We start from the raw sequence: 19,425 nt of genomic DNA on the forward strand, positions 1-19,425 counted from the left end.
CTATGAACGGTGTGCTGAAATATCTGTCCCATTCAGTGTGTTGTTTGGTTCGTCTGTTGCTGCTTCACAAGTGTCTACCTTGGCTTTGATTCTTCACCTGTGTTGTCGAGAGCAAAAGATGTGTCAGTGAAAAATTGTGTATACCATTGTGTATTGTTTGTGTGTGGAAAAAGCTCCAATCTGCTAATTTCCTGTTGCTTGATGGAAATGCTCTGCTGAAACTTTACTGTTAATCTCTTGAATTAAACAAAGTTGTCCCTGTGCTTTAATGATCTGCCAAATAATGTTGTTCATGGAATTGCCCCTCTGCGCTGATAATTTTCATATCAAACAGATCGTGAAATGGAAATGTCTCACCTCGTAATGTAAGTGCTTGGGAACGCAGTGCTTGCTGCTCTCCACGCGCCAGTTGCGAATTTCTGACTAAAGTTGCAGAGAGCTTATTGGCGATGCTCCAGCCAGCAAGTAAACTACGTTATACACACCACTGAGTGAGAGAGTCCTTTAAATAAAAATGACTTGGACCGAGGATGTGGACAATGCTCTTAGGTGAAATATGCCTTTAACAAACTGTTTTTACATTATCTGATATATTATTAACTGTATGAAATTTATGTTACAACATGCACTTACATTGAAAAAGGACAACATTTATGTCAAATGCTTACTCTCACAATTGTTAGAAAAATAATTGACAGACATGAAAAAACCCCTACAGTGAAAATTAAACAATTTTTAATGAAAGATCTCAATTTCCTTCACATGGCTGTCTGATTCAACAATGAATCTAACTACGCGCGACTGCAGTGCTACAAAATAAAAAAAAAATGTTTCCTTTATCCCAGCAGCGATGACAAAAACCAACAGACCTTCCAGCGACACAGTTGCTGTGAGCAAAGACTGCGAGCGAATAATAAGCGACTCAGAAGTGTATCTCAGCGTCTGAGCTATACGCAGTACGTACAAAATCCAGAAGTGCAAATAACAGACTCCCAGTAGACCTGTTCAGTGACAGGTTTGTTCTCCTGCTCTTTCTCGGCAGGTTAAGCTGTGTATTCTGGCTGCCACCATTTACTCTGCCACCTGCTGGGCTTTAACTCCAAATGAAGATGAGCTACTGGAAAACTGGTGTTGACATATGGCCAAATAAGTACTTCCGTCTTTCATCTGGTAAGCGATTACATCTTATTATCGATTTTAATATTACATCCTGGAACCTCGAATGCTGTCTACAGATTCCTATATGAAATGTAGCAATGGGTTTGTTCGCCTTCTCTTTATCAGCAGGTTAATGAGCATCTTATGGGTGCCGCCACTTAACTCTTCCATCGATTGCGTTTTATTTGCAAAGGGGTCTTCCCTGTAAAGCTGGCTTTCAAATGTAGAGAACTGATTACGACCTTCTTTACTCTGGTAAGTAATTACATCTGGTTAACATATTTACTATTACGTTCTATATATTGAAAGCATCACCTCGGTTCCGAGAGTTCCGGAAACTGTACATTTCCGCCCTTTCACGAAACCCACACATTGCATGTTGTGCCACCATACAGCGAGACCTGCAGAGGTGGTGGTCCAGATTGCTGTACACACCGCTACCTCTAATACCCAGCAGCACGTCCTCTTGGATTGATGCCTGCCTGTATTCGTCGTGGCATACTTTCCACAAGTTCATCAAGGCACTGTCGGTCCAGATTGTCACACTCCTAAACGGCGATTCGGCGTAGATCCCTCAGAGTGGTTGGTGGGTCACGTCGTCCATAAACAACCTTTTCAATCTATGCCAGGTATGTCCGATATTGTTCATGTCTGGAGAACACGCTGGCCACTCTAGTCGAGTGATGTCGTTATGCTGAAGGAAGGCATTCACAAGATGTGCACGATGGGGGCGCGAATTGTCGTCCATGAAGGAGAATGCCTCGCCAATACGCCGCCGATGTTGTTGCACTGTCGGTCGGAGGACGGCATTCACGTTTCGTACCTCCGTTACGCCGTCTTCCGTGACAACCAGTGGCGTACGTCGGCCCCACATAATGCCACCCCAAAATAGCAGGGAACCTCCACTTTGCTGCACCCGCTGGACAGTGTGTCTAAGGCGTTCAGCCTGACCGGGTTTCCTCCAAACACCTCTCAGACGATTGTCCAGTTGAAGGCTTATGCGACACTCATCGGTGAAGAGAACGTGATGCCAATCCTGAGCGGTCCATTCGGCATGTTGTTGGACCCATCTGTACTGCACTGCACGGTGTCGTGGTTGCAAAGATGGACATCGCCATGGACGTCGGGAGTGAAGTTGTGCACCATGCAGCCTATTGCGCACAGTTTGAGTCGTTAACACGACGTCCTGTGGCTGTACGAAAAGCAGTATTCAACATGGTGGCGTTGCTGCCAGGTTTCCTCAGAGCCAAAATTCATAGATGGCGGTCATCCACTGCAGTAGTAGCCCTTGGGCGGCCTGAGCGAGGCATGTCATCGACAGTTCCTGTCTCTCTGTATCTCCTCCATGTCCGAACAACATCGCTTTGGTTCACTCCGAGAGGCCTGGACACTTCCCTTGTTGAGAGCCCTTCCTGACACAAAGTAACAATGCGGACGCGATCGAACCGCGGTATTGCCCGTCTAGGTGTGGTTGAACTGCAGACAACACGAGCCGTGTACCCCCTTCCTGGTGGAATGACTGGAACTTTTAATATTTTTTGTGGAATCTGAATTTTAAAAACCTCTCTCACACCGGCCTGATTTAGCTTCACTGATCAGGATAGTAAAAAACAAGCGTATATTAAGGGAATTTTCATTCACAAAGCAGGCTTATCACATTCACACAGTTCAATACTGTTCTATCCTGATTAAATTGAGCTTAACTTAAATTCCATAAGGCAGTGAAGCAATTTCGAAGTCTCGGTGCGACGAAAATTGTCAGTCGATCTCCTAAAAACATTTGTAATAATTATTAACTTTCGGTGGTCACATGGGGAAGACCGGAGATCTGCTGGTAAGACGGTGTCAGCCCATTTATTGAAAGTAATAAACTGGATATCTTGAGCGTACAAAACGGCATGTTCGTCCAGTGTAACTCAGATGCTCCCCACTGATCCCGTGCAACACAGCGTAGTAAGCAGACACTGTCAGTAATAATCAGTTAAATAACACGCGAACACACTTACTTTATGAAACTTCCTGGCAGATTAAAACTGTGTGCTGGACCGAGATTCGAACTCGGGACCTTTGCCTTTCGCGGGCAAGTGCTCTACCAACTGAACTACCGAAGCACGACTCACGCCCCGTACTCACAGCTTTACTTCTGTCAGTACCTCGTCTCCTACCTTCCAAACTTTACAGAAGCTCTCCTGTGCAGGAGAGCTTATTTTAGTCTTTCATTATTATGAGAATGCATATTAATTCACTTTATGGCTCCCAGCCACAGAAATGTGTTTTGTTTTCATTTGACGTGGAAGCTGTAAAGGAAGAGAGACCGGAATATCACGAAACATACACACGGGTCACGTGGAGAATGACCCCCCACTGTAACTCAGCTTGCTCTGCGCATGCGCGAATCTGGCATTATTAAAAACGATTTCTGGGTAGCATCTGGCTACTCGCTGCTACTGCTCACACGGCAAACAGCCGCGTTTCAAGTGGCCAGGAGCGGGAGAAGGCACTGCTCATACGCGAATTCAGCTCTGCGCATGCGCACGAACGCGCTGGCAACTGCTCACAGGAACCTCGGGCCTCCTACGTAGTCGCCGCCGCGCGTGCGCAGTGACGCCTGTTTCCTGGCGCTCCCTGGCAGCTGCTCAGACGGACGTAAGCAGCCGTAGGAAGACGAAAGGCCCCACAAAATTGTCGCCAGAAATAGAAAATACTTTTTTCGTTACAGATGTGACACAGGCTGAACTTAATTTAATAGTTATCAGCGTATGACGCGGAATGTGCAAAGTAGCTGTTTAGCGGAAGAGTGGAACTGTTTTCTGGCAACACTTCGATGGTTAATTCTGGTTGGGAAAGACGGTAGCTTTTTAGTTTCATTTCGTTCAGCTAAACACAAATCTACAAAGAAGAGGGATTTGCTTCGTGAAAGCGGAAGGAAAGCGTAATGCATTACAACTGTAACAACACTCATGTTGCCATTTTTCCAGATGTCGATGAGTCTGTCACTACTTTGTCTGTGGGAGACGTTGACCTTTCCACAAGTCCTGCACTTTCCAGCCGATTGACACAGGTAACAATGAACACTGAGCCATCCAGAGTGATAATGTATATTACCCTGTATAGAAATGTGGGTGCAGATACTGACTCAAAATCCGCCTCTTTACGTCTCTCAATGAAAGCGTCCTTTTATCGCAAATTCAGAGACTGGTTTCATTGTTCACGGTAGACTCACTGTGAATAGCGATCGTATTCTTTACATATCAAACGAAACGTACCAACACCGAAATTTGAATAATACAGTTTTAAGACCTTCTTCTCGGTACCTTCTTTATTATCTTTCTAGACGTGATTTTCTGCGATGTTTTCGAAGCGGGTAGTCCAACTTGGTGAAGCACAAATTCCTTCGCTCCTTATATCGTTAGCAATATCAGAAACCATGTCATACAAAATGGTGTTTCTGTCACTGATTGACTTTTCTATTGCTTCATAGAAATAGGTCCAAAGTTTGTATATTAAACGTCCCGATTATTAACGACCGGATTTCACGTTATTCTGCATCTTCCTATTCATCGGATTGGTTTCCATCAGGGCTACCAATGTGTAAGCATTCCTTACGACACACTTCTCAGCAAGTTCTTTCACCCCATACACCAACGCTTTCCGTACTTGCGGCATGGAAATTGTAACTCTTAAATTAATTTCGGAAACATTTGCTGGTCATCTACGTCACTATCGTTGGCCGTTTCATTACGAGAGTAACTGCCTACGATTTCTTCACTTCGGAGAACCAGCAGTCTGTTTTATGGAGCATTTCAGTCCCAAGGAACCACATGCTGCACTACTTAAACGCTCATCTGAGAGGTTAACAACAATTTTGTTCTTCACACAGTCCTTACAGGTGTTTGCCTTTGATGAGTGTTTCATTTTGATGCATTCAGTTGGCGCCAATCCTAAATCTCCGTAGCAAGCCGCGAAACATTCACGGCACTCCCTATGACCTGTGTGGCGAGACTGAATGCGAAGAATATTTTTAACACGAATTACGCTCATGAGGTGATGGTACAGATTTATTCTTTGTTGGGCGTAGTGTAGCTGTGGCTGTGGATAAATAACGAAACGTGTAAGCAGTGAGCGTGGCTCGAATTGTGTACGACGTGAGATCGACTTAACGGCATTACTTTCAGTTCTGGAGAACACGGTGTGTGTTTTGTCGTAACGTCTCACACCTCGCTACAGGCAGCAACTGGGTACAGGAGTGCGCTGTGTCCTCTACACAGGGTGTTCAGCACCACGGCGACGGTGTGGAAGATTGCGTGCGACGTGGTACGAAATGATTAACGCAGTTACTACCGCAATATTGGATATAAATAGCAGAGGACGCGAAAAACCAAAACTTGGGTCGGCGGACGAGAATCGGTGTATTAAAGAAGTACGGCCGTGTGGGCGTCTCTCCAGACATACAGAATTCACAGCTGTCGGCCGAAACCGGGCAATCTTTTATGCAAGGATGGCCTTCCTGGATTGTGTAGGATGCGGTAATGAAATTACGTGTGTAAGTGGTGGTGAAGTGTTGGTCTGTTTCTACTGTACTCCACTACGTTCCACCCTCGACTGGATTCAGGAGTTGATACTACCACTAAACTGGACGCTCACGCTTTTTGGAAGATGCCCATAATGCAGAAATATCTCGTGTCGGCAGTTAAATGAGAAATGGAAACGGGGTGTCCTATTTTCTGTGTCAATTTTCAAGTACTTTGGGCCACAAATCTGAATGAAGTTGTGAATTTGACAATTGCACTCAACCTCTGTAGTATCGGTACAACCATATTCGTTGTAGGTCTGTTGCCGACAGCACAGGTGTTGCTTCCTTTCACGGCAGTAGCAGGCAGTGTGTGTCGGGCGGTCTGGCTGTCTACTCGGCTGGAAGCTGGCCTGCCGTGTGCTGGAGACAGCGTTACATCAGGGGGATTTTGTACCGACATACGTCGAGTAATGAAAACATGTCCGTATTTCACATACTTGTAACTGTGTAGTTTGTTATTGTTATGACACTGCGAATGGCTGACGTTTGCAGAAGAAATTTCATATTGCAACATAACGTTTTGTCTCGTAAGTGAAAAAACTGTTATCAAAATAGTGTTTAGTGTTTGTACACCGTATACTGCCATTAGGTAGATGTAAGCTGCTGAGATACAACTGCGAAATTACTCGTAGAACAGAAGAAAATATCTTTGTAACATCGTGACATTAACTGGCAACCGGACGTTGGTGTCTCCGATCACGGCTGAATTTTGAATTGTCGAGTGCAACTGGAGCTCGTATCGCTAAACAGTGTTGCAAATTTTATATGCTAAGTGATAATCCCGATTTAGTTTCGGCCTCCCCGTCGCGTGGCCGGTATTCTCTCTCTCTCTCTCTCTCTCTCTCTCTCTCTCTCTCTCTGCTCGCAGCGCCCCTACCTCCTGTTCCCGCCACGCCCGCCGCTTCTGAGCATGCGCGGCCCTCGGCCGGATTCGCTGCCCACATTCCGCGTCGCGCCCCCACCTACGACTTTCCCCGCGGCGTAAATGTCGCCCCCTGAAGCTACTTGTACGTGGATAAAAGTGCCGTAAACGTGTTTGCCTAAACCACCAGACCGAATGTTTACGCAGGTTTTCGTCACGTAGAGAGTAACGCAGCAAGTTACAGGTGTGTATCGCTTCCCACAAAGAACTCTTTCTTTGGCTCGAGTTCCACTGTTGACATTTGGATCTCTGTCATTTCTGTAGACTGTTCTCTCGTGTTCTGGCGTGCGCCGAGGCGCACTTGTATGGAAATCGGTGCCTCAAACTCATCGCTGTGATCCTACAGCGTACTGTACGATACTCTTCAACTCCTTCCACTGACACCCACGCTGTTTGTGCTGCAGAGGAAATTTTAGTGCTGACTGCTCAGGTAGTCTGAAGCCTGTTTCTCGTCGCTCTTGCTGAGCAGAACGACCTTCCCACCTTTCTTTGTATTCCTGTTTACAGTCGTCTTCAGTGATGCTGTAACGGCCTTGTGATCCACGATTCCCAGTTCTACCCCAACACATTCGAAAAGTTCGAGTCTCTTTGTTACCGGCAGGTCTAAGATGTTATCTTCACGTGGCAGTTCTCAGATTAATGGTTCGAGTTAGTTTTTGGGTAAAGCACTTGGATTAATTTATTATGATTTTCTGGCCCTACCACCAGTTTTAGCCACCTGAGTCTCCCTGTATACATGGCAGCATAAAGTTTCCACCTAAAACTATAACATGGCCAGCAAATTCACGCGAAATATTCTCCAGCTTCCGCTCAAACTGTTCCGCCACTGTTGCTGCTGAGTCTATAGCGTCCCATTACCACGTTTGATCCAACTTTAATGCTTGGCTTGATACCAATTATTTTACATTTGGGATCTCCAATGATCTCTCTAATGTAATCCTGCTTCTCACTGCTTTAAACACCAGCGGTCGACCTCTCTTTACGACCTACGTTGCGACCGGAATTTAGAATCTCGTTGCTACTGACTTCGCGTTTCACCCAGCTTTCTGTCCCTACTGCTGTGTGACCCTTGTTACCGCTTATAAGCGAGATTAGTTCTGAGAACTTTCCGTAGACGCTCCTGCAGTTAACTAATACCATGTTGAGACAGTGAGAACAATTCAAGACCAAGTTCTCCAGATTATAGCGTGCTGCATGCGTGACGGCGCTGGATCGGTTGTAATACACACGTCTCGAGTTGCGCGGATTCTGGGAGCAATGGCCGCCCAACGTCGGTCTCTCGCCAAAGGACGAAAAACCAGACAGAGCTCTTAACAGACGAGTAGTCCAAAGATATTTCTCGCACCGTCCCTGAGGACTAACCTGGCACGGCCTTTTACTTACCGAATATTCTAGAGTCCTCCGTTCCGAATCATTGATACATGGGAAGCATGTCAATAGAAACGGCAGAATTTCAGCTCCGTTCTCTATTGGTTCCTCAGTTACAGTAATCCTAGCGTGAGAATGAACCTTGTCCACTACAGTTGTGAAGGAGCTTTTAGGAAAACGAGGGCAATGCAATTTCATAATCTCAATACAGTTCAACAGAACTGTATAAAAACTAAATTTTGAACGGAAGTACGTGAAGGATGCGCTCGGCACTTCTGCTAATCGTAATTGGAACTGATACTTTGATCTGAAACTTATGAAAGCTGTTAACTCTTGTGGGTGTAAAGTTTTTCAGTCGATTTCAAACTGTTTGATGAGAGTACAACACATTCGCGACTGCAACAGGAAAAGGCTGAAACACCTGTGGTACTCAGACTTACCTCCGCCAAACACCAGAATGCATCTGTGAAGATATCACATCATTTCAGACGTTTCTGATCGGTAAATTGTTTCAGAAAGGTGTTATTTGTCAATTTTTAAGCAGTTTGACACAAACTCAGATGCGTTAAATTTTGTGTTCATTTGCATTATAAATACAAAAGCAGTTCTGGTACAGTCATTGTTTCCATATCTAAAGATAAGAATTAACAGTATCCAGGGCCAACATTTTAATCTAAGTCATTAGTTTTGTAGACAAGTTGCGTATATAAATTACATTCAAAACGGCCTGCTCTCTCGCAGGCAAATTGTTTGATGAACTGCCTACAGGGGATTTCGCATCGTGTAGCGTGTCCTTCACATACATTTTTATACAGTTCTGCTGCCCTGTATTGAGATTTACGCATTTCGGTATCAAATTTCAACAATTTCTCAGATACCAGACAGACACTTTAAACGACGAGTTTAAATAAATACGAACACGTTTCAAAAGATATCACTTTACTTTTATCACAACATATATGCAGTGAATGCCGTTGTGTTTGTTGATGGAAAGAACACAAATGGAGTTCTGGGCTGTTTCCCCTCTGCTGAAGCGTGCCGTACCGTTGCAGTAATACCAGAGAACAACAGACGAAGGCTGTTAAAGGAGCGTTCCGAATTTTCGGCAGTCGCCGTTCTTCAGCGCTCTCTATCGCCGTCACCGCTCGTCACAAAATCAGACCTGATTGGTGCGTTTTGTAGAAGAGATTGACTGCTGTAATTTCGTGCCGGGTTTCAACTTCGAGAAACGCATAGTCTTCTTGAAACGGACGAAAATCTGAGAAGAGAGTGAAAATTTTAAGGCTTTCTGGATCTTTCGTTGTGAAGCCGATCTCCTACAATGCACCAAACACGAAATTTGGATTTAGCATCACAAAACACGTAATTATAGAACCGCTGAGAAATGATGTTCCGCAGTTTAGTTATGGTACAACCTTCAGTTTTCTGCGCTTCATTCAGTTGCAGAGGTGAAAACAGACATACACACAACGTTGTATTTTAAGAATCTGCCAAAGGAAAGAGGTCTAAAACTAAACTTTGGAATATTTGTAGTTATTTAGCTCCATTACTTTGTATATTTTTCCATTTTCTTCGATGGCAGTTCGCTCAACACCGATTATGTTAATTATTTTTCCACTACCTCTAAGACATTTTTTGCACAATTAGATATCCGTTGCGTCATTTGAATTACATTTTCGAAATTATGGTTGAACCTTTCTTCACCTGATTGTTCTGTAGTCTCCTAGGGACTATCGCAACCTGTAAGGACTGTTCTATAACTGGCAATGCGAGAAAAAGAGATTACTTTTCCTAATATCAGCCTTTACTGTGCAGCTGTCAGTAAACATATACAGGGCTGATAATATTTCGTAATGATTTTCTCATGTAGGGTGTGGGTCGTGCAGCACTGCATTCAGACTCAGTTCTGGAGACATATTGTGCTGGAACAGCTGGAGGCTGTCAACCACAGACGTATCAGTAAAAACACGAAATGTAGAAATTACCCCAAAACTAATAACATACCACAAAATATTTCAAATATGAAACGATGTAACAATCATGGTGCCAAGGTGGACAATGTGTTTTGCATTATAGCACAGCACTGTAGCTATCAACGCAGCGCGCGAAATCACAATAGATTCTCCAGTTCCTGCATGGTGATTTCGCATCGTGTAGCGTGCTTCACATACTTCCGATCAACATTTAATTTTAAAACAGTTCTGCTGCCCTGCTCTGAGATTAACCCATTTACATATCAACATAAATTTTACCAGTTTCTCAGATACCAACCAGACATTTACATAAAAGAGTTTAAACAGGAACACGTTTCAGACTATTTGGCGTGCGGGTATTGAGCGATATGAGCAGTGAATTCCGGCGTGTTCTGACGATACGAGGAAAGGGGACGGAGTTCTGGGCTGTTTCCCCTCTGCTGTAGCGTGCTGTGGAGTTCCAGTGAACCGCAGTAGCAGACAACACCAGGTGGAGGGCGTCAGGCGCGTCCCGAACTTTCGGCGAGATGCATAACATGGCTCTCTGTTACCTCCACTAAGAGTGTTTAATATCACGGCGGTGTGTAAGATTGTGTCTCATATGGAAGTCATAGTTGCACACAGAGCATCGAAACGTCAGCTTACATGTGCCACATGTGGGGAAGACGTGGCAAAAAGAAGCACTCGAGTTAACTGCGATACTTCCCCATGACGTTTCTCCTCTGTCTCCAGTACAACTGCTGTTTCTGAGAAACTCATTTAAAACGAAAGTGGCAGCTATGGAAAGTTTTAAAAGAAAATACCGGCAACGAGAGGGTCTGTGTGGGTAGGTGCCATGCATCCATTTGCCGAGAATTTGCCAGGCTTACAATGGGCGGTTGAACTTGCTAATAACATGGACTGCGGGAGCAACACATTGAACTAAGGAGCATTCAGAAGTATTTGAAATTATTAGCTGCAATAAACATACGTAAAGTTGTACAACCCGGAGAAACATATGTTTCAAGTAGTATTAATAAGTGTCTCGCGGAAGAATTAAATCAGCTGAGAAATGTTGGGATACTATTTACGCAGGAAGTTGCGAAGTAGCAGAAAATATCGGAATATCACCTGAACTGAATGTAATGATTGATGACGGAGAGAAACGGCACGGCAGAAGAAAACGCTTTGTTGATGAAGCAGCAGGGAACGATTTAAACCATAGCTCGAGGAACAGTTTTCAGCTAAATGTTTGCCACGTTATTACACAGCTGTAGGGAACTTGACCGTACCGTGTGCAGCCACACGCAACACGGACACATTCCGTTTCCCGTGGAACTACGTGAGCGAAAACGATTCTCCGGTCCAAGAGCTTGTGGGAAACGACGAATCTTGCTACAGTGTAGACGTGAACAACGAAGGTCTCGGAGAAGAAATTTTACTGTTGAAAAGATTCGTGAAGGCAATATTGTGTGTGAGGATTTCTTCTGCGCCTTGTCAGTACTCTTTGTGAGTGAAGTTTGAGTGACGGACTCACGGACTGTTCTGCCGTTTGCCTGCTGGCGCCTCACAAGCAGAGAGGCCGCTGACAGTCGTGGCAGGAGCCACGGACTGGCAGGGAGCGGCGAGCTGCGTCAGCTGCGGCTGCAGCACGGCCACAGGGAATGAAGCGAGGTGACAGCAACTGAGTTGACAGGCGTACACTCTCCACTACACTTATTTACTCGATGTATGAGTCAAAGTAAGTGTAATTTTATTACCTGTAGCTCCACGACTTGCGTTAGCGTCTCAGCTGTGCCGTTGTGACCGACGAGTGTCGAGACTCCTGTGCGTCGTTGTGAAATTGCTTTCGTGAGCTGAAACTCGGGCCTCGGTGTTCTGTCTCGAATACAACTAGGATTACTTTGCTTGTTGCAATCTTTTGCGTCAAGTAGAGACAACAGTAGCAGATAGAGAGGATTTCCTTTACATCTGCTATGCGTCTCATGTTGTGGTCTGATTGTGTTTAGTTAAATGTAGACTGACAGTATGGTTCCAGATGTTAGTCGCATTATGTGGTGTGAATACCGCTACTAATATTTCATTGTTATTAAACACAACAGGTACGGTAGAGTAGAATGTTTGCTGAATATGGAGAAGTAAATTGAGTCTGGTATCAGGAGCAAAAATTGTCGTGATAGAACTGATATAGCGTCAATCTCGGTATGTTGCAAATTAGAATAGTCTGATGCAGCACCTTGTAGACTGGTGTGAAATACTTATCAGCGATCAGATATTATAGAGCAGTTGTGATTGTTCACAATGAACTGATGACTTTTGCCAAGTTTAGTCTGGAAGTGTACTCGAGACATTTTTCTTGAGAGAAGGATTGTCCGTTGTTACCTGAATTATTTTGCTGTTATCTGGAGTTGTCCGGGTTTTGCTACAGCATTGCTTAGAGTATTTGTGTGCTGTGTGTTACTCGAGGAGGCCTGAAATTAGTGAGTCGCAATAGGACTGAGTTTTTTTGGATCTTTATTTAAAAAATTATGAATGTTACTCTCCTACAAACTCTTTCAGTTCCTGCTTTTTGCACAGAGTTCGTTGGACTGTCTGCCACATCACAGCATCTCCACCAGGCGCCTCTGGTTGCACCGCCTGGCGACGTCCAGCGCTGTCCGCCCATCACCAGTTGTCGCCCCCCTGTCGGCCCCCGCGACGAGCAGCGCAGCCGCCACTTCTGCGTGGCCATTGGCTGCCGCACAGTGCAGCGGCGTCCACCCACCGTCAGTCCTGGCGTCCACCGCCGCCCCCGCCCCCACCAGCAGCCTCGCCGCCTCGACGTCTCCCCAGCCCGCTGCACAGTGCAGGGCGGTCCGCCCACTCCCGTCCCTCGCCGCCACGTCGGCCCCTGCGGCGATCAGCGCCCTCAGCTCCCCCACTGCCTGCTGCTTAGCCGCCTGGACCAGCCTCCTGCCCCTCTCCTCTGCAGAGAGGCTCCTGCACAAAACACACAAACTGCCACTCTCTGCTACAAACACACAACACACAGAATGGGGAAAACAGCCACACGAGGAAACAACTGTTGTGAATACAAATCTGTCCTGAAACAAACCTACCGTATCCCCCTCCCACAGTACAAAACAGTGCGCAATTGTGTGTATGTATTAAATTACAGCAAATCTGTTCTATCCCTCTCATAAGAAAATCTTCATTCATCGTCCATTACAAATAGCATTATACAACCTCTGAAAGAATTTCATTACCACATTTTGTCACACTCATTCCTGCAAGTCAGCTCCTTCGCTCTCGGGACGCTACACCTAACCAGTCGCTCACCTCCACTACAGAACAGCCATCTTGCAGCTGATACTGGTCTCTGTCTGCAGCTTCACTGCCAGACGTCACACACAAGAAGAATCCCATCTCCTGGTTTTCAGACACACACTTTCCTGGTACGCAGGCAAAAAAATTTCACTGCAGTTACCGGCAGTTTTCTTGATTCAGCCTCACCAAACACTGAAACTTTCTGACACATAGACAACAATTTATTCAAAACATGTGAGAGATAAACACAAACTCGGCAACACCACCCCCATAAAAAAACTGTGTGTATGCGTCAGATTTTATGGCCTCATAGCACACGCACATGTATTTAACATGTGCTATCATGCTCAATCATCTGAACGATCTCAGTTGTCGTCCATCTTGATGTTTTTGCAGCGTAAGGACTGTTCCACAAAGTTCCTGGCGTGCAGCCGCATAAATTCAGTGGTTCGGTCCTCGGGTTTAAAAGAACGGACCAAGTGTGCCAGCGTCAGTCACCTCAGCTCACTCTGGAGATGGCGGGACGGTGTTCGGCCGAAATATTAGGAGAGGCTGAATTTATGCGGCTGCACGCCAGAAACTTTATGGAACGATCTGAATTGTGTTTCGCCTGATTTGTAATCAGTCCTCGTAACATTGTTCCTCTGCTCTGTTTTCGGTACAGTCTTTGCCTGTACAAAACGTTCACTGCATGAGGCCACAAGAGACAACTGCTCTGTGCGACCATCAGTTTAGATGCAAACTGACACTTCGGTAATGCAAATACCAGGAAACGTGTTATTGGACATTACACAGCCATTACGTTTGCATATTCAAACTTATTGTAATAAATGAAACCTCAGAAATCAGCATCCTCCTTTAAATGACACGACGAAAGTTTTCTCACTGCGCTACTATCCGGGAATGCAATCTAACAAGTAAAGAAGAAATATGTCAAGTATGGTTTCAGTCACAAGTAACGAAGAGTGTGCAAGTTCAAACTCGAAATGATCTGCCATAAAGTTTTGTGTTTCCCGGATATTCGAACGCAGCACTTGATCGGATGGTTAACTAAGCACAATGAAACGTGAGAAACCGTCATTTTTAACCAGCAATGAGATGACAAAAACCAGCAGACGAAAGTGTTTTGCGTTATGGGCATTCGAAACCAACACCTATCCACACTGACTTCTAGTCACGCATGGACGTTGAGCAGCGAAATGTGGACATGTCATAATTTTAAATACAACGATGAAAATTTTCTGCTGACTAGGAATGGAACCCTAGACACATCGTTGTTGACTACATACAAAGATACCTCGACTGTACTATTCTCTTTCACCAGTAGCTAGGAGTGGCATGTTAAACTGACACGACAGGACGAAAAGCTGCCCGTCTGACTTGGGACTCGAAACCAGTACCACCATTATTGTTAACAAAGCCCAGAGAATCGGTAAAATCAGAATAATTTCTCACATGTATTTTGCTGAGCTCATGCTGCAACTTAAAGTGACATGCCAGGATTCGAACCCAGGGATGTGTCTCTTGTGAATGTCTTTATGACTTTGCAGACAAGTGGAGACAACGAAGCAGTGGAAATGCATCACCTGAAAGTGATCAAACGTGGCGAAAAGGGAGATCTGAGTTCGAATTCCAGTCCATCGTCAATATTTTCCACGTCTCAGGCTCGAATACAGTAAAAGTCAAGTGCGCTGCGGCCTTGTACAGCAATTGGCTCATTGATTTAAAAAGATATCGCTTAAGAAAGGTGACTGGTGACAGAGTTTCGACCCGGCATGACTTCCGCCTCTGTCAGGACCCAACCTGTAGCGACTCTCCTCCAGGTTAAGAGAGGTGGGAGAGATGCTGCTTATGCTTGTTAAAAATGATTGCCGGATGTGAGAAACGAACCCAGACCTTCAGCATATGTAGCAAGAATCATTTCAACTTTTTCTTAACTAGCAAGTATTACCACGAATTAAAATTCATGCGAGTTGCGGTATTCGAATCCACTACATGCAGACTAGAAACTCGCGCCCTTAACCCCTTTTCTTTCATTTAATTTTTTATCCATTCCGAGGTCTGGCCACGACGCCTCCCCCATACCTGTCACCGAGTCGCTGCGCTATTTTCGCGCATAATTCTTTTATTTTGTTATTTCTAATTTTTTTTAATTTTTAGGATATCATCTGAAAGACCATGTTTGCACACTAACTCAGCTGAGAGCGACGCCTTCCAAGTTCCGTGTTCACGATGGTTTGCTTTCCGATTTATTTCTCAACATCTTGTAACTCGCCCAGTGCCTCGGTTCCCGAGGCTCGTTTGGCAAGTTGGTCTTCTGCCATCCCCGAGTACTGCACGCGCTGGAAGCTCCGTGCTGCGATTCCTGATACAGCGGGTGAAGATGAGTGTAATGGAGAACAGCAGAATCAGCGCAGTCGCTTCTCATTAAAAGGACTTTCGACATACGGAACGAAGTGAAATAAAGTGAACTAAAAAGTACCACGTGTTCTGTCGTGAGGACCAGCTTTTCCTCCGAGATTCCTTCAACACAAAATAGAGTGCTTCTGACCTATGTATTTTAAATTAGATTTCTGTTTCCTTAAAAATAAATAAGGCAGTAAGAAACACCGTTTAACACAAAAGAGCTTAAGGACGATTTGTTATGATGTTCTTGCGGTCACGCCTTTTTCTATTCAGTTTGCACACTGTAACACGTAACTGTATGTACTGAAACATGTTACGAAGTTCCTCTCGCAGTTTCCCGCCTCAGCGACGCACACGCCGCCCCGTGGCCCGCTTGTGGCCGGCGTGCGTGCGGCGACCCACCCAGCGCCCGCCCGTCTCCTTTCCCTCTGCTGGCAGGTGGTACGTTGTTTGTCCTCTTAGCCAGTTTACAGCATTCCTTTATTCACACGGCACGTCGCTACGATTCAAAAAAATTGTAAGGCAAGGTACTGGGAGTAGAGTTCGTGTTATCGTGGCTAACAATTATGTGATAACTCACCAGATGTCGTTCACTTGAGCGCGTACCAACCTCGCCTGCTATCAGGTCGTAATTCTCTCACGTGCTGCCGACCACCCAGGTGGACTGCCTCAAGTTTCACTTTGGTTGCTACTTTCCTGTTTACTGCCCTCTACCGAGTAGTTTTCACACTTGTAGGTAGATGAGGGGTGCTGATGTTTGTCCAGATGGCCCTCCAGCTGTAGTGTGGCTACTTTTGTACAGTCACGTTTCCGCTTTTGCTTCTCATTAATTCCACATACATGCTCTTGACTTACCATATTCGACGGCAAACTCTGGTTTGAGTATAACTGAGTTCGAATCAAAATTGTTCAAAATGATAAAAGCCATTGGCGACGTGCCGTACATCTATGGGTGGATTCGAGACAGTGGGAGTAATTTCGTCTGGTGAGTGCGGCGTGAGGGTCGTCTGTGTCTTCTTCCGCATCTCCCAAAGTCGGCAATATTTAATCCCCCCCCCCCCCCCCCGTTTCCGCCTGAGATGGTCAACGTGTCAAACTTTATCTTAAAAATATTACCACGAGTTACAAAATGACCCAAAGATGTCAGAAATCCTGCTGCTGTTTCACCTGGTATGGGTAAAACATGTGCCACACAGTTGACTTTAGAGACCATCTACATATGTGCAAAGTGTGGCCTTTGGATGTCGTCATGCCTTCTCTATGTTCTTTGACTCCAACTGGCACGCTGGCAAGCACTTTCTTAGAATTTGCAGCTGCAGTACGATTTACGTTAGAGCTGTAGTCCAGACCACAACTTGGACTGAGGTCTCGCATGTTTCGCAAAGATATTCCGCACCCCACATTCATGATGTGTGGTTTAGTGTTGGTTAGCTTTGAACCTGATGCAAGTTGGTATTTGTTGGTGACCTGCAACGCCTTCTGCGACTCGCTCTCGCCGGAGATCACGAGACCCCCGTCACCCGTGTATGACCTACACACGATATTGTGGCGGTATGTGTGTGTGTGTGTGTGTGTGTGTGTGTGCATGCGTGCAGCCCTCGTAGCTGTTTCTGCAGAGCGGCTAGCAGGGCCTCAGCGGCAGTGGCGAACGAGGCCCTCCACACAGGACCACCTCTCGTCGAACACAACTCTTTGAGTGCGAGCTGCCTTGTTAGCTGACCACTGATCATGATTTGCAAACTGCTGTTCTTCAACATTATACCAATTACCTGGACAAAATATTGCAGAAAATCCAGTACGGTCATTGTTTCAAGAAGGCACTGGTGACTCACCCTACCGAAAGCATTCCCGAAATCGAGCGACCTTATGGCGCATTCGAGCGTGTGAACATGTGCCGCAGCTACCATGTCGCTATATTCACGGACAGTTTGAATAGTTGTTCTGTCTCTACCCACCGTAGTTCGATACGGGCCAGTCACCTCATGCATTATCATTTTCACTCTCCAGGCAAGAACGCGCACCATTAATTTTGTAACCACCATTCAGGACAATAACTGATCTCAAGAGTCCCTTTAGTCAGCCATAGTGCCACTAGTGTCAGTGTCGTCGAAACTGCAGTCTCCGTCACGTCTGCTGTGCAGCGAGCTACCTTAATGTAAGTATTAACTGTATTTTTTTTACTTGTCACTGCTTCCTCCGTGTGTTTTTGCTTTTAGGAAGCTTTAATTGTCGAGTGCCAGTAATAGTGTTCTATAGATTTCGTGTTTGTTTTGAATACAGTCAGAGAGAGTCCCTTTAGTCAGCCATAGTGCCAGTAGTGCTAGTGTTTTCAATACAGTCCTTAGACTGGTAGTGCTACTTCTACAAGAAATGTCTAGTAACCACAGTTACCTATCAGCCGCCTTTAGTGAATTAGCAGTCTAGTTAAAAGTTGATTAACTCTCTACAGTTAATCGATTTCTTAGGACGGATAGAATGTGTGACTGCTGTGTACGGACGCAGGGGGAGCTGGCCACTGTCCGCGAACAGCTGAGCGTGTTTATGGCCGCGGTCAGCCGTCTTCAGGCTGCTGCCTCGGAGTGTAGCGGCAGTGGGGAGTCTGGTGCGTCGCATGGTACACCCCAGGTGTACACATGCGTCACCCACTGTCCCTGCTGTCGAGACATCCTCGCGGGTACCGGGCACGGTTGGGCCACCCTCTTCCCAAGGGGAGTGGCGGGTTCAGCGGCGTTCGCGGCGCACGAGGCGGAGGGTAAATGTGGAGGCTGGCCGTGTGGCATCGCCCGCTCTGCCTGTGAGTGGACATGTGGCTGCTCCTTCAGCAAGGTCCGAGCAGGCACACGGGGGGAGAGGTTTATTAGTTATTGGGAGCTCCAACGTTAGGCGGGTGATGCAGCCCCTTAGGGAAATAGCGGAAAGGTCGGGGAAGAAGGCCAGTGTTCACTCTGTCTGCTTGCCGGGGGGTCTCACCGGAGATGTGGAGGAGGCCCGGCCTGCGGCGATAGAGAGCACTGGGTGCACCCGACTGCAAACTGTTGCTCATGTCGGCACCAATGACTCGTGCCGTCTGGGTTCAGAGGTCGTCCTCAGTTCGTACAGGTGGTTGGCGGAGTTGCTGAAGGCGGAAAGCCTCGCTCGCGGGGTGGAATCTGAGCTAACTATTTGTAGTATCGTTCCCAGAACCGATCGCGGTCCTCTGGTTTGGAGCCGAGTAGAAGGCTTAAACCAGAGGCTCAGACGATTCTGCGGAGATCTGGGGTGCACATTTCTCGACCTCCGCTATCGGGTGGAGGAATGTAGGGTCCCCCTGAATAGGTCAGGCGTGAGGAAGCGGCTACAAGGGTAGCGGAGTAAGTGTGGAGTGCACATGTGGGTTTTTTAGGTTAGAGAATTCCCTCCCTAGGCCCGACAAGACCCCTCTTGAGACGCGACAAAGTAGTAGTAGGCAAAACGCAATGGGGAATAACAATATTAATAAGCTATTAGTAAACTGCAGAAGCGTCTATAGAAAGGTCCCAGTAATGCTCTCATTAATAAACGGTCACAATGCGCACATAGTACTAGGGACAGAAAGTTGGCTGAAACCAGACGTAAACAGTAATGAAATCCTAAACTCAGATTGGAATGTATACCGCAGAGACAGGCTGGATAGTGAAGGGGGAGGCGTGTTTATAGCGATAAAAAGTGCAATAGTATCGAAGGAAATTGACGGAGATCCGAAATGTGAAATAATTTGGGTG

General features: G+C 46.0%; 1 protein-coding gene across 2 annotated transcripts in view; it reads right to left on the reverse strand.

The window, feature by feature from the left end:
* Positions 1–12,470: 12,470 nt before the first annotated feature.
* The window catches only part of LOC126213369 (ankyrin-3-like), a 107,641-nt gene continuing 100,686 nt past the window's right edge, over positions 12,471–19,425 (reverse strand). For both annotated transcript variants that reach the window (XM_049941068.1, XM_049941067.1), the window contains exon 5: positions 12,471–12,952. In XM_049941068.1, the coding sequence (XP_049797025.1) occupies positions 12,574–12,952 (379 nt within the window). In that variant the 3' untranslated portion in view covers positions 12,471–12,573. The remainder of the gene's footprint in view (positions 12,953–19,425) is intronic.

This window comes from Schistocerca nitens, chromosome 11 (genome assembly GCF_023898315.1).
Source record: "Schistocerca nitens isolate TAMUIC-IGC-003100 chromosome 11, iqSchNite1.1, whole genome shotgun sequence".
Classification (NCBI taxonomy): Eukaryota; Metazoa; Arthropoda; class Insecta; order Orthoptera; family Acrididae; genus Schistocerca; species Schistocerca nitens.